At 34.0% G+C, this 24040-nt stretch overlaps 5 protein-coding genes across 6 annotated transcripts; 2 read left to right on the top strand and 3 right to left on the bottom strand.

Moving 5' to 3' along the window:
- Positions 1-27: 27 nt before the first annotated feature.
- On the top strand, positions 28-23775 carry LOC106648697. The gene is made up of 12 exons (XM_014365774.2): positions 28-388; positions 20144-20258; positions 20382-20755; positions 20851-21008; positions 21099-21295; positions 21371-21516; positions 21581-21707; positions 21786-21951; positions 22160-22391; positions 22455-22791; positions 22861-23064; positions 23142-23775. The coding sequence occupies exons 2-12, from the start codon at positions 20160-20162 to the stop codon at positions 23748-23750; spliced, it is 2649 nt and encodes an 882-aa protein (XP_014221260.1). The 5' UTR covers positions 28-388; positions 20144-20159; the 3' UTR covers positions 23751-23775.
- LOC106648963 (gamma-soluble NSF attachment protein-like) lies at positions 603-3117 on the bottom strand. Its single transcript, XM_014366192.2, has 7 exons — positions 2587-3117; positions 2442-2509; positions 2237-2339; positions 1957-2164; positions 1627-1875; positions 1252-1503; positions 603-1168 (listed from the first exon to the last, which is right to left on the bottom strand). Exons 1-7 carry the CDS (start codon positions 2634-2636, stop codon positions 1025-1027), a joined length of 1074 nt encoding a protein of 357 aa, XP_014221678.1. The 5' UTR covers positions 2637-3117; the 3' UTR covers positions 603-1024.
- On the top strand, positions 3593-4390 carry LOC106648964 (DNA polymerase epsilon subunit 3). The gene is made up of 2 exons (XM_014366193.2): positions 3593-3634; positions 3772-4390. The coding sequence occupies exon 2, from the start codon at positions 3772-3774 to the stop codon at positions 4141-4143; it is 372 nt and encodes a 123-aa protein (XP_014221679.1). The 5' UTR covers positions 3593-3634; the 3' UTR covers positions 4144-4390.
- LOC106648962 (E3 ubiquitin-protein ligase LRSAM1-like) lies at positions 4391-8432 on the bottom strand. 2 transcript variants are annotated; one of them, XM_014366190.2, is made up of 11 exons: positions 7884-8432; positions 7333-7575; positions 6847-7251; positions 6589-6618; positions 6170-6380; positions 5932-6093; positions 5717-5816; positions 5339-5582; positions 4956-5273; positions 4690-4890; positions 4391-4616 (listed from the first exon to the last, which is right to left on the bottom strand). In XM_014366190.2, the coding sequence occupies exons 1-11, from the start codon at positions 7962-7964 to the stop codon at positions 4491-4493; spliced, it is 2121 nt and encodes a 706-aa protein (XP_014221676.1). In that variant the 5' UTR covers positions 7965-8432; the 3' UTR covers positions 4391-4490. The 2 variants fall into 2 exon arrangements, with proteins under 2 accessions (XP_014221676.1, XP_014221677.1); XM_014366191.2 differs by lacking the exon at positions 6589-6618.
- Positions 9271-15849, bottom strand: LOC106648698. The gene is made up of 6 exons (XM_014365775.2): positions 15610-15849; positions 13629-15297; positions 11972-12329; positions 10006-10147; positions 9535-9692; positions 9271-9459 (listed from the first exon to the last, which is right to left on the bottom strand). The coding sequence occupies exons 2-6, from the start codon at positions 15235-15237 to the stop codon at positions 9399-9401; spliced, it is 2328 nt and encodes a 775-aa protein (XP_014221261.1). The 5' UTR covers positions 15238-15297; positions 15610-15849; the 3' UTR covers positions 9271-9398.
- Positions 23776-24040: the final 265 nt, after the last annotated feature.

Genomic DNA, 24040 nt, shown 5'->3' with positions numbered 1-24040 from the left:
TCCAATAATTACATTTTTCAAAATCATGTTCAATTAAAAACATTAATCTGTTTACGGCCAAATAATATTTGGCGCAATTTTCATAATCTATTATAAATTTTTTAAATATTCAATTGAAATTGACTCTTTAGGAATTTTTTAGGGATCTGATTTGAAAATATCTTTGTGTTTGCGGTCAGCTGCTTACGAAAGATGGCGAACATTTCGGGGGGAACGTAAATATCTTTAAAAAAATACAGTTCAAACGTGTTTTCGGATAACTCAATTAATTGTGCGTGCGAGTGAAAAAAGTTTATTTGTTATTGACGGTGATAACTCAAAAATTGTGAAGTGTAAAATTCGTTGAACTGATAACTCATTTTGAAGAATTTTTCTTTTCTGTTACTAGGTAAGTAGCCGTTAACTGCGTTCAGGTACATTTAAAATAACCTCCAACGGACTTTCACTTTTCAACTTTTTAAGGATTTGATTTGAATATTTCGCAGCATTAACGTGTCATACATGTTCTCATTCATTCTTATGCAATGATGCACATTTTTTTAATGATTGCACATTTACATTTAATATAGGGCTGGTAATTAAAACATTAATTGAGCTTTTTATTACATTATCTTTAAGAATAAATGCATTTTATTTATAGCTTATTTTTTACAATATCATAACATTCTCAATAAGCTGCAATCTCCAGCAGTTATTTTGTCTCAACAAGCATATTTCACATAGTGTTTCTTCGTAATCTATTATACACAGATTTTACAGAATCAAATGTCTTCATAAGATTCAGGTTGAAGCGTAATACTTAAAAAAGTCTAAGAATTAACTTTATTTACTTATGGAATTTTATTGATAATATTCATGTTGAATGTGCAAGGTAAAACTAACTTTTAAAAATAAGTTGTGAATGAACTTTTTAATTTCTTGTCAATTAACGTAGCACATCAACTATAGACAATAGATAGCAGGTTTGTCTGGACTCACCTATAGGGACTATGATTACAATGTAATATTGAAAATTGTTACAAGATCAACATAAGCCACCCTCATAATCTTCTTCATCTTCATTTCCCTCTGGAGGAGCTGATTGACTAGGTTCAGGGTTTGAATCAAAGTTTGATTCTGCTGCAGAAGCTACATCAGTTGAATTCATATTTGATGATGAAAATGTTCCCTAGAATATATTCAAAATAAGCATGAAATCACAATCATCAATTCATGATATAAACTTATTTTTCCAAAATTTCAATTTCTTACTTGATTAACTTCAGCTTCAACTGTTGCTGGGCCAGCTGTATTATTTACATTAGGTGAAATATATGATGGGGCAGCATTTGCTCTTACACCAGCTGGTGGAACTGCATACTCCTGTTGTGGCAATGCAAGAGTTCGTGCTAGCTTTGCATACTCTATATCCATGTGTTTAATAAAAGGACTATTCAGAGCTGATCTTGCAGCATCAGCATCTTCACTATCATAAGCTTGTAATAACATTTCTAATGTTTGCACCTGAAAAATTAAAATCAACATCTTAATATTAAAATTTTCTTGATGTTTCACATAAAAATGAATAACTTCTTCTGTTCAAAACAAGCTATTTTTTGAAAAATATTTTAATTATATTAAAGTTACCTCTGGAGCTTCACAGTATCCTCCAAACTCTTTAAATGCTTTTTCAGCAGCAATCTGATCACCACGAGCCAATTGAACTAAAACCAGCACTACTGCTAGTCTACCTACAGATGGTGTGTGATCAATTTGTTGGTGCATTCCAATTTCTCTGCGAACTGCATCAGCTGCTTGATCATATTTACCTAGTTTAACTAATAGTCTCGCTACTTTACTCATGTATTCAGCTGCTTGTCTTGGACTATCTTCTCCCTATTTATCATAATTAAAAATGTTCAAGTATAATAGATGAAATTTTTGTTAATAACATCAGATTTTGAAAAATATTCATACCAAAACGATCTCTGCAGCTCTACTATATAACTCTAGAGCTTGATCTGGTAAAGTTTGTTCTATTATTTTACCAGATTTGTCCAAAACAGTGGCTCCAGATTCAGGTGAGCCATGTTGTTGGTAAAGTGAACAAGCATTGTGAGCTAGTTTAGGTATACCTGATAATTGATTAAGTTCTCTGAGGCACAGAACCACTTGTTCATAACATCTAAAATCATTATCAAAGGAATAATCATTACATCATTAGTAAAAATCAAAATTGATATAATTTTCTGCTTACTTTGCTGCTTGAAACCAAGATCTATTTTCTTTATAACACTTTGCAGCAAGCATAAGACATTCTTTACACTGCTCATGATTTTTTACAACCCTGAAGCAGGTAGCTGCAATTTAAAAATTTATTATGTGAAAAATGGATGAGTCTACATCAATACATGAGTCATAAAAACATGCATAATGTGTCTTATTTAAAGTAGATTACTCACCTGCTGCAGAATATTCGTCTGCTGCAGAATCAAAATCTGGTCTCCATTTGATTAAAGAAGTCTTCAAACTGTTAATAATCAATTGCAAAAGATTTTATCGATTTGAAGTCACGATTGAAAACAAATTAATTTCTAGGTCACTTACCACTTTTCAGCGTTTCTGATGTGGGCGTTCCCCTCTTCGATTTTCGACATAGCTCTGCGAATTTTGGTTGAGGTCTAAGTTGACCCAATTAAAGGATCTTCCGTAAGAATTAATAAATCACTTTTTTTATTATCATATAAGCATTCAGCCACTCGTCAATATCCGTACACACTTTATGTGTCACATACGTGTGTAAAACTGCTTTGTTGTGTATATAGACTAGTTAGTTGCAGACGACGCAATTGACTACTGGCAAGTGGCAAAACACACAGACACTCAGACACTAGCTGAAATTGCAACGCGCTTTGAGTTGAGAGGGAGAAGATTACTATACTTCAAAAATATTCACTTTTTCCTCGTTTCTTTAATCGCACTTTTTACAGAAATTTTTTCTCTGGGTTGTGTTTTTAAACTCTAGAATCAAACATTGCCTTTATTTCTGATATTTCTGATGAAGTACAGACATCGACTTGACATTGGACCATAGAGCTCGTCCTTTTCCAATAATATCTTGCTGCTGCAGGATTATCGGAGTTTTCATTGTTAATATGGTAGCCCTGATTATTGAACTTGAAGCAATGCGCATGTCAAACCTTGCACGAGTTGATTTTCAATGACGATTTCTGTGAACTGTTATTATTTCATAAAATTTCTGAGCGATAAAAATTTTGGATTTTCAATTTTTTCTATCCCCTTCTAATCTATCATAATTAATGATTTCATTAGTTTGTAAAAACTAAAGAAGAATTATTTCAATTCGCGTACAACCCAACTTCGAACTCCGATCTCACGCCAAATCCACGTTTGAATTTCATGCCTGTCGTGGGATTCAGGGGCGCTCGTCAGTGCGCTGTGGCTTGTGAGCGTGGTGCATAATCATAATCAGAGCGCTGGCGCGGGAATAGTTGTAAATTAAGTGTCTAGTCGGATCGAAAACAAATATTTAATTGTATCCAAATATATAATATAATCAACTGTAGTGTTTATTATTAATACATAACTAATACTTGTGATTTTTTACATCAAAATTATTTAAAAACACATCGAGGTAAGTATTTAGGTTCATATTATTAGTTGCAATCGTTTGTATATGCACAGATAACCTATATGAAATAATTTATTGTTTTTCACTATTATACTTTAAACGATTATTGGTATGTAACTGAATGATACATTTTTATTTAGATGGCTGAAAAACTAGAAGACTTAAATTTGCCAAATGCTGTTGTTACAAGGATAGTAAAAGAAGCTTTGCCCGATGGTGTCACAGTGGCCAAAGAAGCTAGAGCTGCTGTTGCTAAGGCAGCTTCTATCTTCATACTGTATCTTACATCTTCAGCAAATGTTATTGCAAAGAAAAGCAATAGGAAGACAGTTAGTGGAACAGATGTCATTCAAGCAATGGAAGACATTGAATTTGAACAATTTGTGGAGCCACTCAATGAAGCTCTTGAAAACTTTAAGAAAAATCAAAAAACTAAGAAAGATGCAGCTGCAAAGAAAAAAGAACAAACTAAAGAGGGTGAGGACTCTGGAGAAATGATTGAAGATGAATAGTTCTAATTTAATAATTAAATCTACACTTAAGTATTATAATACTAAATGAATTTATGTATTTTTTATACTGTTTCAATAAATTTTAGTCTTATTTTTTAAGGGAACAATCATAATTTATTTTGAGCAAAATACCTATTATGATGGTATTTTATTTCACAGCAAAAATATTGCAGATAATATAAAAAATTATTAAAAACACTCATGCGCTAAGAATAACTATGATAAAATTTCTCAAATTTGTCACATGTTTAAAAATGTTAAATATTGCTGTATAATAATCTCATTTATAATTTAAACTTTCAAAATATTAATAATAATTTTGGAATAGTTCATGATTTGAAGCAAAATTATTGCCTTGTTATTCTCAATCTGCGCACAATTTTTGCCCTGCACATAGGACACTCTGATGAAATCATTTCTGTACATTTAGCACAACAACAAAAATGACCACATGGTAAATATATGACTTCGCACTGAAATTAAAATAAATAAAAATTTAGTATTTTATTTTTTAATTAAATTTTCCATAGGGTATTGAAAACTTACTTCATAATCCATGCAAACTATGCATTCAGTTGGTGCAGTAGCTTCTATCACATTTTCTTGGTTCGTAGAACTGGTTGAAGGTTCCATTTCTAGTGGAGCTGATGGAATACAGCTATCTCGAGAGTTTAATTTTTTTTCATTTAAATAATTTTCTACTGCCTTTATAATTGCTGATCTGTCAAATTCACTTTTGATACCCATCTAAAGTGTAAACAAAAAAATGAAATTAAAACAAGGTTTAATTATTTCTAGTAGAAAATACTCACAGATTTCAAATGATCTTCATTTAAATCTAAAAGTACCGATGGTAGCGTCCATAACAAAGGTAAACAATGCAATACTCCTGCCATAGCCACATGACGGACTAAAGATGAATCTAATGTTTCCAAAAGCCCTTGAGGCCGAGTTTCTATTAATGTCTGATATTGTAACAACCAAAATGAGCTATCAGTTCTAGATGAATTGTTTCTCTGTTCTTCAATGTGCTTTATAGTATCCAAAAGTTGTTGTCGTCTTTCCTCTTGTTGGTCTAAGAGGCTTAATAAAATCTCACTCAATGTTACTCTTCTGTCAGCGATATCATTCTAAAATAAAATTTTTTCAAATGAGCAATTATGTTAAATTTGAAATATTTAAAAGTAAGACTTACAATATGCTGATTAACTTCCAATTTTTTTCTTTCCAACTCTATACTTGTCAGAGCAGCTAACTGTGACTGTACTAAATGTACTTGTTGCATAATGCTCCATGATCTAGCATCACTGCGCTCAAGTAAAGCAGCTACTACTGCTTTTTGTAATTTTTCATCTTCTTTTAATCGAATTACTAAATCTTGTCGATTTCTTTCTTGATCTTGCATGATTAGCAACAATTGGTCATTGCTTTCAACTTCTCTAAAAATTGGTAAAAAATTTTGTACTTCAAAAAACGAAAAGAAATATAAATATTAAAATTATTCATCAGATATTTAAAACCCTTAATACATCTGCAGTATACTGTAGAATATAATTCAAATGAAAATACTTACAAACTCAATAAAGATTGAGCAGTACTATCTCTAAAAGCTGTATATGCTGCTAATTTCTTTTCTTTAATTAGTTCTTCTTCTAATAGATCTTTCATAGCGACTGTAATACAAAATTATGTTAATAAATTTTTCACAATTTCTTAATTTTATTTGAAGGATACTAGGTGGGGGTTTATTATTTTGTACCCCAATCTTTAAAAGAATTTGTTACTTACTTAATGTGTCTTTAGTTCGATGTAATGATTGTTTCGAGTGACTTCTAGATAGAAATTCCATCTCTTCTCTTTTTTCTATTTCAAATAGTTGAGCCTGAATTTGGCGTTGTTCTTCAGTAGTATGAAGAAATTCTTTTATCACATTATCAGCTTCCAGTTCAGCTACAATTAAAAATTCAATTGACAATAAATGCTTCTTATATTATCTCATTATTTAGACTAAAATATGTATCAATACCATCATTTATAAAAGATAATAATTTCAATCTATTAGAATCTCTTTCATGCTGAACTTTTTCAAGTTCTTTGTCCAAGTGAAATTGTTGATTAGCCAAATCAACTAGAAGTTTTTGCTTATTAACTTTTAATTTACTTTGCAATTCAAGTTCTTGCTGTTTTTGATACTTAATATTTTCTTCAACTTCAATTAAAGCATTTTGTCTTTGCTCCTAATAAAATAATAATTATAAATTATGAAAATACATGTTATAGTTACATCATAGCTTTAAGTTTTAAAAATATGTAGCTAAATTTATTTTATTGGATGACTTTTCACTAGCTATTGACTAATGAATAATTTTCTCATGAATATATATTATATATGATGGTGAGTAACAATAAATAAAAAGTGATAAAAATAAATGAGCTTCAACGTGCCTTCAGTTTCTCTAACTTCTTTAATGTGGCCTAGAAAAAAAATCAATATGAATGAATTAAACATTGTGAGCAACAATGAAACATTGTGTAATGATTATCTATAAAATATTTTGAAATATTTTTTGAAACATCTAATTTAATCACAAATTTGAAAATTTATAAAGAAAAGATTGTATAAATGACTACAGAATTTAACAAAAATATGTAACATAAAATGTGAAATACTATGAAAAAATGTGGATAATTTATTTCAAAAACCTGAAGATCATTGTCCTCTTCGTTGTGTAAAATGTGTTGGTTAATAATATCAGGTACTTCAGTCTTATTTAAAAAATCTTCAGGAGCATAGTCAATACCACATTCATTTGCTAAAAAAGCTATAATCACAATAGTTCCTCCACTTAGTACGCTTTCTGAAGGATAGGAAAGTTTTAATCCATCGATATTTAAATCTGTGATGAGTTGAGCACGACCCAATGATTTGGGTAGCTCGTGCAGGCCTTTATTGTGACTTAAGTCTAAAAATGTAAGGCTTGAAAGTTCTCCTATAGTTTCAGGTAGATATTTCAGCTTATTGTTCGATAAATTTAATATGGAAAGATTCTTCAGAAGAGCAATATCATTTGGCAGTTTAGTCAAACTATTATCTTGTAAATATAGTTCCTTTAAAATAAACGTTCTTTTTTTAATTTTTTCAATATTTAAAAAAAAAAGTTGAGATAAGTTGAGAAACAACGAGCAAACCTTCAATGATACCAAATGAACAATATCAAAAGGCAAAGTAGTCAATTCATTGGAATGCAAATCTAGGGTTGTAATGAGAGATAAGTTCTTTAAGGCACCTCCACCTGAGAGTGATTTCAATTTATTGCTATGCATGAGCAACACTTCTTTTCTGAAAACCTGGCATAATACATATGTACTCGATGGCACATTTTCTAAGTTACATTCTGATATATCATAGATAGGCAATGGGCTCATCTTGGCCTGTATAAAAAGAAACAATGAGTGATTATATGTGGTGCTTAAAAATTGAAAATGAAATTGTTGTACTGTATATTTTATAAGACGCAAAAATTTTCTTCAGATAAAGCTTATTCTATTTTTTTTATGATGTAACGAAGATAACGCGGTGATAAAAAATTTCCAAAAATTATCTTTATGTAACGATCGATAATAATGACTCACACAGAATGCTTGAAAAATAGAAAGTAAATTGTTATGAATTTGTCACGCAATACCCATCATTTACCAAAAAAAGTTATAGAGGCAAAAGGCATTTTTTGTGAACGTACCAGGTGGAGTTTGTGCTCGAGGCGAGCTTTGTAGTCGATTTTGCCGGAGCTTTTGCCGACGTGTTTACGCACAAATGACATATTTGTTGTTGTTGTGGCAGTTTGCTCATCATTGTTTAATCGAGTGCACGACACACATACACGATGCGCGAGTCCCTTGGCACACGTTCAGCGTCATAGGCTTGGCGTAATTTGTTCGTATTCGGTCGTGAACATTCAATTCGCGCTGAGTAAATTATTATTGTACTACGAGCTACTGTCGTGCGCGCGTCAATGCCGTCGATGCGTTGAACTGTCTACTGCTATATGTATACGTGCTTATTAGGTATTTTAACGTCAGCTATGTAGCAGACGGCGTTAGACACTACTGCGGTATAAAATGAAACAGAAGATGTATGCGCACATACATGTGCAAGTGTACACAGGCGTTACAGTTTGCGCGTGTATGTGTACCGTTGCCCGTTGCCGAGAATGCCAGAGTCTTCTGCGTCGACTCATTAGGCTGCTGTTTTTCTTCAATTAAGCGGAAATTTGTCTTTTGAACATCGTTACAGGGTAAATTCTCCAAGTTATCCCCCCCTCCCCTTTCCCTCAAGTTTTGGGCCACCATGAGCTGTTATATAAATAAAGAGAAATGTTTATACTATTTTGACGCAACAGCATTTTTTTCATTTCTATAAAAATTATATTTCCAGAGAAGACGTTTAGGTGTACTCTAAATAATAAAATCACTTTTTTAATCTTATTTACAATTCTGACTTGGTCTTCCCAAGCTATTCGATATGATAGTTCTTCCAGTTTTCGACCACCTGCAAAAATCCTAAGTAATGAAGAATGAAAGATATAACCGAGCTGTAAGTACCAAAGCATTGATAGCTTAGTAGGGAAGTCAGAAACGGGACAATTCAATAATTTTATTAAGAAGTATTCACCAGTTTTTTTTAGTAAAGTGTTCATACCCATTGCAAAGATTACCGCTTTTGCTATCTCACGGTATTTTTAGCAAAATTTCTTAACGATATATATAATTTCTACGAGTTAGCAAAATGAGGATTTTTCTGGCATAGTTATTTTAATATATCATATTGTAACTTCATTTTCAGTAGTGTTTTATATAAAAATAAGCGAATCTCAACTTGAAACCAAAGTGATTCAGACCTTACGTTTTTTCTACATTTCTCGATAATACTTATTTTGTAGACTACGTTAAAATAGATTTTTAATTTAGTTCCTCAAGATCAGAAGCTCGAATGAATATGTATTTTTACCTCTCACAGAAACACACATTTTTTATTATATAAATCTTTATTTTATGTTTTTAGACGCTATAGATTTATTCTTAAATTCTGTCGTAAAACTAAATGCAATAACGTAAAAATTATGGCGTCCATCTATATTATGATAAATCGATATTATCCTATGATAGTGCAACGTCGCAACATTAACGCAGACTTGAATATAATGTTTAATAAGTACGGATTCTCGGATGCAAAAGATACACAAAGTTTATGGCTGTCAGGAATTTCGATTGACTTCCTTTTGTCGCAAACGATACTCGGTCGGTGTCAGCATGCCCCTGTGAAATGATTGATTTATTTTCAATTAAAAAATCAAAAGAGAAAAGTTTCTACTTGTTATTGAAATTCCTCACCTCAAAACTGTATCGAATGAGACGAATACTCCTTTATCGCACATTTTTCTGTACAGATGCCAACACTCCTTTTCTTTGGGTGTTTGACAGTATGGTTCACTTACGATTGATTTTTCTTTCTCTAAATTGATATCCAAACTTGATACCTGGCCTGGCGTCTGAAAATATTTTGATCGTGTTATGTGTAACGTAAGCCGTAGAAAATTAATTTCAATAAAAATGTCTACAATTAATGCAGGCAGTGAGTGTATAATTTCAGAAATCTTACCAAAAATATAAAAATAAATGTTGACTATTTTTGTAAAAGATTAACAAATTAAATCCATGAGTAGTACTATTAAAGTTTTAAATTAAAAATTCGCGCGTTTCATTAAACACATAATTGTCATGCATTTTAAAAAATGCATGGCAATTACCTAAAACAATGGATAAATAACATTAATTTTTCAGTAAAGTAAAATAAAGACTCACCTTATCGTTTGACTCGTCCCGGACACTCGAGTTGGTTTGTTGAATCGAACCAGCCGAATGTTGGATCGTCAACGGCATCGCGCTCCGCGTCTCTTGCTGCGAGTACAAGGCTTGGCGTGCATCTGTTCGTTTATCGGAGTCGCTGCAACAATAACACGCGAGTATATTCCAGGGTCTACTCTATATGCTATTGAACAATCTTTCTGCATCTGCTTATTTATGGCTAGAGAAGGTGATGAAAGCTCGGTAACACGCGACACGATCGTTTTGCAAGCCAATTACCAAAACTTATTAACTCTAGTACCAATTTGCAGACACATTTTTTCAGTTCGATAATTATTTTACTACTACTGTTTTTAAGAGAAAAATTACACATAGCGCATGCTGCATTTCCTATAGAGTCGACGAACTTTTCACCTAGAAAATTGTAGATCATTGAACCTGGGCCGAGCGAGTGACGAGAGCGCGCGCGTTTAATGCATGCGTACTTCGTGAAGTTGATTAGCTCATCTTCTCACCCGAAGTTCTACTTCCAACCGAAGTCTAACTATTCAAAAGTCGAAGTTTAATTATACCTTTGAAACGAACCTGCGAGTAAAATGTTTTTTGACGTTGAAAAATAGGTCTTCTTAATCTTTATAGTCTCGCAATCGTACGTGCAGTAAATTGAATACATTGAAAAAACGATAAATAATTTTAAAACCTCGAGTTTGCTTAGTACATATGGTTATAGTATGATAACATACTCAAATATAAAATCAACAGGCTCTGGATGACAGAATTTATAGTCCCGTTTGAAAAAAAATTGTTTTTCTCCAAAGTCATCCTCTTTATCTCGTCTCTAATAAAGCAACCTAGTGCGATTATCCAGTCAATGTTAATTTCACACGTTCTTAAAGAAAACTCGCCGTTGTTGTTATTGCTTTTTCTCACGAAGCAAGCACAAAAAGCGCATCCATAGTGCAAAGGCACAGCTCGAAGCAGAATCGATAACCAATCAGCAGTACTACTATGCTGTTCCCTTTTTATGGGTAATTACATTTATTTACAAAAAAACTCGTCTTTACATCTTGAAGAAATAAATAATCATCAATAATATGTCAATTGCATATTTTACCCTCGAAATAAATCGTTTGCATGTTTCATGGACTACATTTTTTCTACGTCCACGGGGCAAACGACGCTGCGTTTACAAGCGATTTTTGTTACTCTGAGAGCCTTGCAATTTGTCTATAGCGAGGCTCGCGATGGCAAAGGTCTCGCATGAATAGCAACGTTCAACCCCGTTTTTCTCTTGCATATTAAATTTCTCGCTGAAAATATGGGTATGCGCTTATATGCACATTCTTCCGAGATGTATTAAGAATTTTTACCTTCCATAATCACGCGATTTTATATTCGACAAACCTTTTCACGTGCATTATCTTTGTACATATTTTTGGCTTCGCTTTGAAATGAGAACAAACATTTTTCATCGAGTACACAATTTATCGAGCATAACGTGTTTACGGCAGCTACGCGATTAGATGTTAGATATTCAGTAGGATGCAACTATGATGCGAGAATAAAGAATTTTTTATTCTACATACTTTTTTTGAATGCACTATTAAAGTATGTAATTCTCAAAGTCCTCTCAGATTAGAGTAACGTCATTTAATTGCAGTATTATGTACGTTATCGGTCGAGCAACGAATGAAATTGAACGACAGCGGCAAAACTTTGGAACTGCTTGCTTACATCGCACAAATGGATTTCGATTTTTTTTTTGCCAAGACTGATGGCACGATCCTCGTCACGTTTAGTTTTACACGTGTTTTATCTTGTGGCCTACTTATAGCTATTTATAGGTGTACACATGAACAAATTTGGCACGACATCCTTACGACATTCGACTTGTATTACAACTGGATTCGTATTGTGCAGGTTGAAATGGTAACGAAGAGAAAAAAAAAGCCGTCGAACTCACATTAGCCTGGGCGGAGCAACAGCGCTGCGGCACCTGACGAGTTTCGGCTTCTTGTCGTAGAAAACGTCACCGATGGGCACCGCCAAGCATCGCTTCTCGCGGTCCGTGAGCGGGGCCGTCGGCGCCAGGTTGGCACTGCTGCTCTCGTGACCGGTGCCGCACTCGGACGAGGCACCGCCGCCGCTCGACGTCGCGTGCCAAGTCCCGAGGCTCGATTCCAGGCCAGAGTAGCGCATTATCTGGCTGTAAGCGCAGGAGGTCGTGACCGGCCGCACCATATGAGTCTCGTAGCTCGTTAATCTCGCGTTGTCCAATCGTGGCGGCGAGTCGCAATCCAGAGAATCCTGCTGAAACGAGACTAGGTGCCAAGTCGCGCCTCAGTTAATTGAATCGCAACGCGTTTTTTTAATGCTCATTGATACTTTATAGTTATTGCGAATAATGACGGACGTATAGCAAACATTAGAAAAGGCATTGGATGGTTTTTCGTACGCAGAGGGTCAATAGCCTTGTTAACGCACACTCGAGGGCGCCCGTCTTCCCCCGTCGATCTTGCATACATATCCAATATCGCCTCCGTCCCGACGTGCTCGCGGCACGAAGAAAAAATTTTCCGCTTTCATAAAATCAACAATGATCCGCAATGCAACATTTGGCTTGAGAATCGCCGAGTAATTGAAGTTCCTCCGGTTTGTAATGACTTTCAAAACAATTTTGGCGATGAGCCACGAAAAAGTGTATATATCGTATAACGTGTTCCGCAAGCTTGTATATGCGAAGTAAACGAGTTGCATAATGCTACATGCAAAAAGTGAGTTCAACAACTTTCAGATTTCTTAATGAGAAGCGAACGCGCTCGTCTGATCGCACAAATTCGGTAGATTAAACGTGAAATCAATGGCCATTAAGCATATGCTAACACGCCGCGTTCACGGGTTGACATTGAAAAATTATTGCGTACGAGTTACTACTGTTCCGTCCCTAATTTGTTGTCGTTTTTTTTTCATCATTAGTCTCGAGTAAAAGAATCGATTCCTGAGGAATCTTAACAGCATAATTTCACGAATTAAATGATGAAACAATAAAAAGTTGGCTGACAAAAACTTGCTACATATTATTATTGTTGAAAAAATGTTCGACTTCGCGTGCAGGTTTGCATGTTGACCGTTTTCTGGTATAATTATTAGTTGTCTTGATTGTGCATCTACCAAAACTTTGGAGCATATTACGCACATACACACACATAAAGTAAGCTCGCGTACACTTGACATTGCGATGCTCGCTTATGAAAATTCTGTGTAAGTAAATCCTTTACACTTGTGCATATATATGCGCTAGCTACTTCAATGAAACTTGGCTCATGAATGAATTTATTCAATACAAGCACACTCGTTACGTATGTTGTTTTATGACCTCGAGACTTTCCAATTCATGAAGCTTCCTTAGAGAACATAATCGAACGGTATATACCCTACCACAGCTGGTTGAATGAGCTGATACGTCAATTTTTCCCGGAAATCCTTGAAATTTTTACACGAAACTATCTGACATTCACTGCACACAAATACCGAAGCATAATCGATGAAACACAGTGCTACGTAGGGCTACTTGAGATTTTTACGTAAAATAGTCATTGCAAATATTATGCAAGTATTACCTGATTTAAATGGTTTCCTTATTCGAGCATTTAAGCCATTCGAAGACTTGATAATAGGCGTTGTCGAAAGCTTATTCCTCAGCTCGCTTATGAGCTTATTGTCTCTCGGCGAGTTCTCGTCGATCTCGCTCTCGCTTTCCGCCGAACTGACCAACGAGACCATTGTCACTACTTCCGGACATTTAGTTTCGAGTACGACGTTTTTATCAACTTTCAAACTTTTATTTTTCCCTTTGCTTACATCGCCGTCATCTTTTTTGTCTTTAAACGAGGAATTGCGTTTTTTACTGAATTTGATTCTTTTCTTGATCGCCTGAGCCGATTTGATCGGCCTGACATTAATCTGACTGCTGGAATTGGAATTGGTCTTTAGAAGTGACCGAGTCTGCTGATGATTATGGTGATTGTGATGATCATCGGCGCTCATGATTCGTCGGGGTGCAGCAGTTCTGATCTCCGTCGGGCTTGAGCCGACTTCCGATCCTGTGTCCTCCATTACGTTTTCCTGACTTCTCTTCTGCGGTGGTGCCGAATTAGTTCGACGTATGCTCTTTGGTTGCTCTTGAGTATTGATGCCGACTCGACCATAGAGACGTGGAGTCGGTGGTTTCTCGACTACAGGCTCGACAAAAGCTTTGTTCAGGCCACTTTTGAAACTTGCACGCCTCAGCCGAGCTCGCGAATAATCGTTTTCCATGCTGGAAGTTACCTTTTCCTTCGTCTCGTCGCTCGATTCTGTGTTACAATTACTACTCCAGACGTTACAATTTATCGTAATCAAAGTTTTGTTACTCGTAGCATCGGCTTTTTCAACAATTACTTTATCTCCGTCTTTTGTTGTACTCTCGTCTTTATTATTTTTTACATCATTTTTAGGGCATTTAGTCTCAAATGGTGGATACCATAATTGGAAACCATCACAAGTCAAGTTAGTCGAGTCTTGCTCCATTGTTTTATCATTTACAGTAGCAACACTGGAAGCTTCGACATTTTGTACTTTTTCATCGTTAGCATTTTCTTTGACTTTTTGATTGGAATTAGCTAAAAAAATGTTTGCCGGCGTCGGCGGTGATTCAACTGTTGAAGGTGGATTGCTCAGAGTAGACATTGCCGAATCGCACTTCTCCTCCACAGTATTATGGGCGAGAAAAATGTCGATGTTTGATTTATTTTCCTGTCTCTGTCTCCAAGCTAATCTCAAACGTTCGGCTAGTTCTTGCCTGGAGTACAAAATCGTGGCCTTCTCTCCCAACGAGTACCTGTTCATCATGTTCCTCATGTTTCTGCCGGTGGCAGGTCTGCCAGGTTTCACTGTTGGAATCTGCCTTGCCACGATTTCAACGTCTACCTCAGTTTTGGTTTTGACCACCGCACGGTTAGCCTCGTCGCTCCAGGCCATGCGAATTTTCGGACGATCGTGCAGTGACATTTGACTCCTCGTGTAGTAGTCGCATTTGTTCGTAAATTTGCTCGACGCCGAGTGCTTCAATGATTTTTCATCCTCCGTTGACCTTTGACGACGTATGGGTTGCTGATTACGTGGCGGAGGAGGTTGCTGCAAAGACAGCTGACGCACTGGACCGGACAAGCGACGAGTTGTATTGTTCATGGCGGTGTCGGCGTTACGGAATCGTTAAGTTTTTCAAAAATTTGCTCTTAACTCGAACATCTAAAATTCAATAGATTTACTAAGGATTTACATTTCAAATTGTCATTACAGTAATGTTAAAATAATTTGTTTTCAAACTCATAAAAAGTTCAATTTCTTTTATTTTAATTCTCGAAAGATAAGTAGAACGAAGATAAGATTTATATCGTTTGTAATTCAAGCGCACAGCAAAATAGTTGAACAGTTACAATTCAAGTGCGAGCAGTTATGCCCACGTTCGCACGTTATAGTCACTATACATACCAGGCACATATAAATGTATTCTACGTTTTCAAGATGGTTCAAAGAAAAAAAAATGCAGTTATACTCAACTTTATTAATAAATGCGAACGTGTTTTAATGAGCTTCTCAAAATTAAGTTTGTGAACTATACGTTAATTTTGTTATCAACATTCAACTTCGACTGTTATTGACACATCAAAATCAAAAATTTATCACAAGAAAGGAATAAAAAAATTAAAAATCGCACTGTGAAGAATACCAAGTTCGAGCAAGAAAATTTGAGAACAAAAATAAAGCTCGAGTAAGCTTCGAAGTCAGGGTGAACGGGATCCGCCCGCTCACCGGCGTAGCTGATTGACTACTACACGGCTTGTACTACGCGATGGTCTTATATTTTATTACATTCAGTTCTCTTGAATGCACTATATGGCTACACAGCTGCGCGTGAGCTTGCGGAGGGTGGAGGGAGAAGGCAGCTTTTACCTTTCGCAAAATTATGCATTAAGCCGAAGCGCGAACAAAGCGCCCCAAAGCGAGTTCTGTTGTTTCTTATATATAGCGAGAGAGCATCGCTCCCCTCTGCTCCTTCCGCTTAAACTATACCTAAACTCCCTACGGCTCATGCTCCGAGCGGGGGAGGCTTTTCCCTCATTCGAATTCAAAACTAAGTTCGCTTTCGTTCTCGTTCAACATAAATACGTATATGGGATGTATCACGTCAACTGTGATACAACTAAAGAAATACATCTAATTTAGGTATGTTTCAATTTGCTCTTATAGAATTGAAAAATAAAGATCTTTTTTTGGGAATTTTTGGGTTTTTTTTTTGGTAGGGGCTCTTTATGAAAATCCACCGAGGCTAAAATTTGAATATTCAATTTCAAAAACTTATTGGGTTTTTATGAGGCTCTAAAAAACTATTTAAACAATGTTTTTTTCTTAAATTTAAGGCAACAAATTCAAAATTATTTTTCAAAATCATATTATTAAAGTTGAATGATAAGGACATTAAAGTTTACTAGTTAGAAATTGTATGATATAAAAAAAAATTATAGACACTACTCACTTGGGCATTTCGATCAGATTATCTTGATTGTAGAAAAGTTCTCAAGGTGATTTAAAGGAGCAAAATTTTAAAAATCACATTGAATTGTATTAATACATCCCAAAATTATAGATTATAGATTTTACTTTATATGGGGATCAAACTGACATATTTTCTTGCAAGTAATCGATTTGAAATATCGGTACACCATTCGGTATATTGTAAAAAGTACTCTGAAATCCTTGACATAATTAATTTGATATTATTAATATCACAGCTGAGTAATAATATTTTTTTAAGAAAAATACTATTTTCTGAATGAGCTCTTCAAGTTTCAGACACTCCATTCACGCAATCGTTGTTGACTCTAGTCTTTGTGTTAGTACGGTTCGCAGAATTTTGAATACCCTGTTATACTGAGTTTTAGAAAGCGGTGCTTTCGGTAGCTACTAAGCGCAACTTCACGTTGAAGTTATAATTCTTATGTTGTTATTTTTCAATGTTTAAAATTGAAATGAAATGAAACGTCTTGGAATTAGATGAAATTTGTTTTTTTTTCAAATTTACAGCCCGGGCCCCGGAAAAGTCCGTAGAATACCAATAAATCGAAATTCTTGATCTCCAACCACAAATCGAAGTGTTAATAAATCTAGTGAGATTTTAATATTTGGGTCAACTCTAAAATATTCGTATGAAAACTTTAAAATTGCCATTTCTAGGAATGTTTATGTTAAATTGTCAACTTTTTCTGGTTTTGAAAACAATTTCTAATTTTACACGAACACGAATTCATACAAAAAACAAGCGATTTATGCCGTTTTTTACGAGTTCTGAAATTCAACTCGTCCTACTTTTAATTTTCAAATTTCGATTACCAAATGGCCCATCGAGCTTTTTTATCCAAATCATTACTAATTCATAGAAGCTGTATTTTTGAAACCAATACTATCGAGTGGAGTGCGTTGTTACCCGAGTCTTTTACACCCTGAAAAAAAATCCAACTAGATATTTAGTATTTTAACGATTTTTTTAAAAAACCTCGTTATCCCAAAAGGTCCCATCGTAAATTGTCACCAAATGTGAGGAAAGGTTGGAAAGATAAGGAAGTTTTTAAGTGGTAGAATCAAGTGCGGAATTTTTATTATGTGCATGCTTTTTAAAAAAAGTTATGTGTGGTACATCAATCATCTTAACTTCAAATGGTATAATTCATGTTTCCCACTTTAGTTTTTGACGTTGTAAAAAAAAATAGCGATGAATGCTTTTTTTTAAAGACGTTATGAAGCACTCAAAAAATCTGAAAAAATTCAAGGTTGTTTGGATTGTTAAAAAAGTATTTTTATGAACTTTTTCAGATTTTTTAATTACTTCAGGACTTTAGAATAAATATTAATAGAAAATAGACGTTTATACTGGAAGTGGGGGGGTACGAGGGAAGAGGGGGTCTAAAATTTTGGTTTTGAGACCTTTTTACCATGTTCAACAACATACCAAGATCGCGTCAAAATCGGTGACATGCGTGCGCACGGTTTTGTAAAAAAGTATTATTTTGACCCATATGTATAATCTATCTATCAAGTTGGAACGACGAGCTTTTGTGTGCAGGTTTCGCGTGACGACGCCACCAATTCATACGTATATGCTGTCTCCGCGCTTGTTTATTTATTTTCTCCGTTATACAGTACGCGTGTCGTCTTCAGCCTACTCTAGATTCTGTGTGCGATCCGATAAACCCCGATTTCGTACTTATTCTATTTTTCTTTTTACGAAACGAGCATCTCTAATTTTAGTACTATAACTCCAATATGTCACGTTCTCCGGAGTAATAAATAAAAATATTTGTATGTACCGAGTATTGGAACCAATCGAAGATTCGATAGCGGCTGATGTGAACTAGTTTAAATTTACTCGTAACGCGTCCTTGATATTTGTTTCACCTATCCCGATATCGTGATACATCAAAACAATGAGTATATAACAGCATCATTGTAAAATATTGCTTCGTGCGAATATCACCGATGTTTGATGAATGACACCTTGATTGGCATGCCTGCACGTTGATTGTCAGATTAGTTGACTTTTTTACTGTATAGCATCAGACAGGATAATAAAACATGTCAATGACATAATTTTTTACTATAATAATTATTACGAAAGACTTTTATTGGGTAAATTAAAAACAAACATACATATTCTCGTCTGTACTTTAACTGAGAATTCTCTCAAGATGTGGTCGAATCACATAACAAAGAAAGCTCTTTGAAACTTAAAGCTCGCTAGTAGTTAGTCACCAGTTATTGATCAAAACTTTGCCAATCATCTGACAGCTTGTTGTCTGTAGTTGCCATGGTATCCCCCCGCAAACCCTTTGAGGGCTGATCATTTGAAAATCGAGCAACGCGACATTTTTTTCGTTCATTTTTTATAGCTCTTGTTCTTTCTTTGAAACGGTACAAGTCCGATTGAACTTTTACTTTCTTTGTCTTTTATGGGCACTGACGTGCGATCGCTTAGACCTCATGTCATTGGCTTGGTTTCGTTGTTGCGTTACAAGATGCATGCACGACCACCAGCGGCATGTATTTTCCATTGTGAAGGGTTCTTTCTTTTCATTTACTACCTTGCACGGCCCTTTTATATGTCATATTGTATTGACCTCTATTTTTTATGTCCTTCGTACTTTTTAGCATTTCTTTATTCAAGTATATGTTCATCTGTAATTGACCAAAATTTTGAATTGAAATTTTTCTGTTACCTTTTCGAGTACTCAGTATACTAATATAAATTAAAAGAGAAAGTTAAGTGATCGACTCAGAAATGAGGTTTTGAACCAGCGTTGTAGGAGAATGTACTTTACATATTTGGAAACTACATTGAATTACCAACAAATGTCTGTATGGATGTTGGTCATCTCGGCCTGTTGGCTAAGATAGAAGAGTAGGATGTGTGAGCATAGACTCAAAATGCAATGTACTTAGCGCAATCTTTTTTTATCATCTTGAATTGAAGATTTATAATTGATTCATCAATAATAAAAGTTTAGTTAGTTTAAATTAATGACTATACATAAAAAAGCATTTTTCTATGACGAAGCTCTTTGCCAATGAATTGGCAGTGGTTTTTAATTTACAAGATTTAACACTCATTTGTGCCTTTTATGCATAATTTTCAATGAATGTTGTTTCGATACTTGAAATTGGAAATTAATTTTAATTTTTTTTATACAAAAATTTTATAGATAAACATTATTTTCAAGCACAGACCAATTTTTTCAAAACAATCAAACATGTACGTACGATATATTTTATAAAAGTTTTTTGTACAAGTTTGTATTGCAGCAAAATCACATCAATTTTAACGATAATCGCTTGCGTTTACCCTCGTTATAAATTGCCACTGCATCAAGCAAGTTCAAAGTACCCGCTGTATTATATTATCATTAGATCAAGATATCGCGGTTAATAGCTTAACTTTTCCTGTTACGAAGGTGTAAATAATTTGGATCCATTGATAATATTTTTTGATTCTACATTGGTACTAAAATATAAATACTTTGAAAAACTTTTTTTTTATTTTCAGAAAATTTTACCGCACTATGACGAATTCGAATGATAGCTTTCTCGATGAGGATTCTTTCTTCACGGAAATCATGTCCAGTCAATCAAATGTCGAAGATCAAGTTGTATTGCTAAAAATATCCTTTTGCAAAAAATGTTTGTTATGTTAATATCCTGTAAAAAAAATATATAAATACAAAATAAGAAGAAACTCGTCTGATTTTATAATCCTTAACATCAAACATTTTTCTCATTTTTACGAAACTTTGGAAAGCAGCGATCGTTCTTTTGCCGAAAAATCAGAAAGTTTACAAAACTTTTTGTCTAGCAGCAGTATCAGAAACGTTCCAATAGATTTAATAGAAGAGAAAATATTTAACGCAGCATTGTCTGGTGCTCGATGTCTCTATCACGAGCTAATGAATTGCATCGAGGATACTATAAAGAATAAACAGGATTATAATCCTGAAGATGTCAAAAATAATCTGGTGATTCTTGTTGGTTTGCTGAAATGTTGGGATTTGTGCATTGAACACATAAAATTGCTAGAAAAAGTATCCATCATTGACATCAAAAGTTTTCCAGATAATTTGTTCGATGTCATGCTAAATGCTATGACTCATTGTAAAAATAGGTGATACATTAGTTAATACGAGTATATCACATCTTTCGTTTTTTTATTAATGAAATTAATTTATTTTTTATAAATAAATTTAAATAAAATTCCAGCGCTGAAAATTACGGAGAAAATTGGAAAATAATATCGGATAATTTAACCACAATTTTCCGTCAGTGTGTTGGTACCATTACGACTTTTTGCAGTCTTATAGACTCAGTCATAACTTTTGACGCTAACGAAGAAGACCAGATTAATATTTTACTCAAAGGTAAATTTCTAGTTATTGACATTGTTTTACACTGCAAACAAAAAGTTACTAATCATTAGTTGTTATATAATAAGTTACTTCTCTCTGCAGTTATTGATGAAACGGGAAGATTGGCTGCAATGAGCAGTGGAATGGACAATAAAACGTTGACCGAACTGTGGAAACGTTTCGGTAAACTGGCATCCACCTACAATCTAGAAATAAAGCGGACTGCTTCGGACACGGTCACGTCACATTTTAAATCTCTATGCAATAATATAGTTACAATTCTTAGTACAATAAATCAAGTGCGTAAGGAGTATTTTATTATCATTAATTATAATTAAAATAATGATTGAATTTAATGAATGAATCTTACACAGAATAACAATCAAAGTATGAATGAGAGACATGTGGTGTGCAGCCGCCTATTATTTAAAATTTTAGAAAAATTGTCGGAGACGTATTGCGGATGGATACGGAACGATGTAATGTTGAATGTTGTATTCATGTTGACTCATTTGCAAAAGTAAGTAAATTTAAAATACCCATTGCTGCACAATAGAATTGAGTAAATAACATTTTTCATACAGATATACCGAAGAGTATTTGAAAATTACCAAATGCAGCAAAGAATTAATTAAATTCATCGTTACTAATTTTTCGTACCAAATTGATCCATTCATTGATATCATTATTAGAAACGATAGTTTCAGATTGGTTCGTTATTATCACATTCTAATAATTACTTGGAAAAGTATTATTTATGAAAAATCAACTGTTTAATTTCAATTTAAGGCATTTTTTAATTATGTGGACACAGAGGTCGAAGATTCATTAGGATACCATCTTCTGATTTTGGTACTGATGAAAAAAATATCAAAATTACCGTGGGAATCGCAAATTGAGTGGCATAAGAAAGATCAATCGCTTTTAAATGTCTGCTTAGAAAATTTAGATAAAAGTAAGCCATGCATTTTTAATAATTAGTCAAACTATGGCTTTTTAAAATTTTGAATAATACCTCTGAAATTAGTTGGATTCGAAAAACATAACTTGTAGTTTTTCTACATTGCGAAATTTCTCTCACTTTTGTATTTATACTAATTTTTTATCCTTCAATCTCAAAATTCCATTTTTTACACTAAAATTACTTTAAAATTTTGATACAGTTGCAAAAGATATTTGCGTTGGTAAAATCAACGTGCAAATGTCAAGGGACGTTACACACTCATCCTACATGGCGAACATTTATGAGGCTACATGTTTGAATACCTTTGCCTTGGCATGTCAATTTCCAAATGAAGACTTTCCAGAACTTGTCGTGATGCTTTTGAAGTACTTGCTGAGTGGAAAATATTTTAGTTCGCTCTTAAGTTCTGACATTTGGTGCTTTGTTTGCAGGTATGAGACAATTTATTTTTAATATATTCTTGAATTCTTCTGATGATTTTGGAACATTTTCAGATTATCTTCAACAGATATGTGTTACAAACATTTTCAATACCTCGTCCAAATCTATGAAAAATTAAAGCAACGGAAAAACGATTTCAATGTTAAAATATTGGGAAATCTTTTGAGTCGACAATACAATTTTTTATCAGAAAAGCAGCGAAATGAATTCATTAATGGTATCGAAAAAAATATTGATCCTCATCAATGGCATCCTCTAGTACGAAATTTTAACGAGGAAAAAGTGCAACAGTTTCAACAGCAAATCGATGCACCGGCTATAAATGCCCGTATTTATTTAGATCTGAAAAAATTAGAAGATCAGCCTTGTTTAGAAAATTTCCACAACTTGGTGAGTTTATGATTGATCAAAAAACTTTAATGACTCATAAACTTACATGTGATAATATTATTGACTTAGATCAAAGATCTTCACGTTATCGAAGCTTGTCAAATCTATCAGGACGAAAAATCGGCTGAAGTATTTGTGCAGATGTGGAACAAAATTGTTTACGTACTTGGAGATTGCGAAGGTACTTTGTCGAAAGTTGTAGAAGATTTAGCGGTAGCCTTGTTACGTGCTACAAATCTGCAAAAACCAAGTCCCCCCAAATATGTTAGAACAGTTAGTAACTCTTTAATACGATTTATCTATAATTTTTTACCATCTCATTTGTTTTTTTTCTTTCATAATTTCTGAAGGTGCTCGAATCAATGGCCTCCCTATATCCTTATGCTTCTAATCGGCTTCACTTGGAATTCTGCCATTTTTTAAACAAAATAGCTTCGAATCTTGATGAATCTGACGCTAATATCGTCTCGGAGCTTTACGCACGCCTTCTGTGCCACCAAGAGCCGTGCATTCGTCAAGAGTCATACGAAAGTTTCGAAAATCTTACTCAAGCAAACGAAAATTCTAATTTGCTATCTACGCTTGCAGCAAATATAAGGAACATCAGTCCCGAAGTCGCCAAAAGTTTACCGGAGTTTCTCTCTTCCAAAGTCGTCGATCAATCATGTAGTTTCAATGGAATCGATAAATTTTACGAGGCTCTATGTGAATCTATGAAAAAATGGAGGCACATTTGTTATAAGAGAGATCAAGTCGACCAGAAAGAGAAGTTGCAAAAATTGAACGACGATGAAGAGCGAAAGGAGGAAATCGAGGTATTAGACGAAAATATCGAAGAGCTAGTTGATAGAGTTTGTACCGATATAGAATTCATTATAAAATCTTATAGCCAAGTTAAAAAAAATCACTGTGAAAAACTAAGATTAATTTGTCAAAAATATCTGGAGCAGAGCAATTGAAGATGTAAATGATTTATTGATCAATAAATCTTTATTCTTTTGTACGTTACGCTATGAAATTCGTAAAAAAAATTGCCATGATATTTTTTAACGTGAAAATATTTTGTACTATACTATACTGTAAGAGTTATTACAATAATTGCAAAAATAAAGCAGTTTGAAATTTTATAAAAATTAACATGTTTTTCGTTTAAACGTTATTTAAAATAAAGTTGATAAAGTAGTTATCCTCAAAACATTTCTTCGATAGGGGGCACGCTGTAGTTATTTTATGCATTTATGTCGGCGAA

This window comes from Trichogramma pretiosum, unplaced genomic scaffold (assembly GCF_000599845.2).
Source record: "Trichogramma pretiosum strain Unisexual culture from Peru unplaced genomic scaffold, Tpre_2.0 scaffold33, whole genome shotgun sequence".
NCBI classification, from domain to species: domain Eukaryota; kingdom Metazoa; phylum Arthropoda; class Insecta; order Hymenoptera; family Trichogrammatidae; genus Trichogramma; species Trichogramma pretiosum.
Note: the sequence above shows the minus strand (reverse complement) of the source record. Positions and strands in the feature narration are given on the sequence as shown.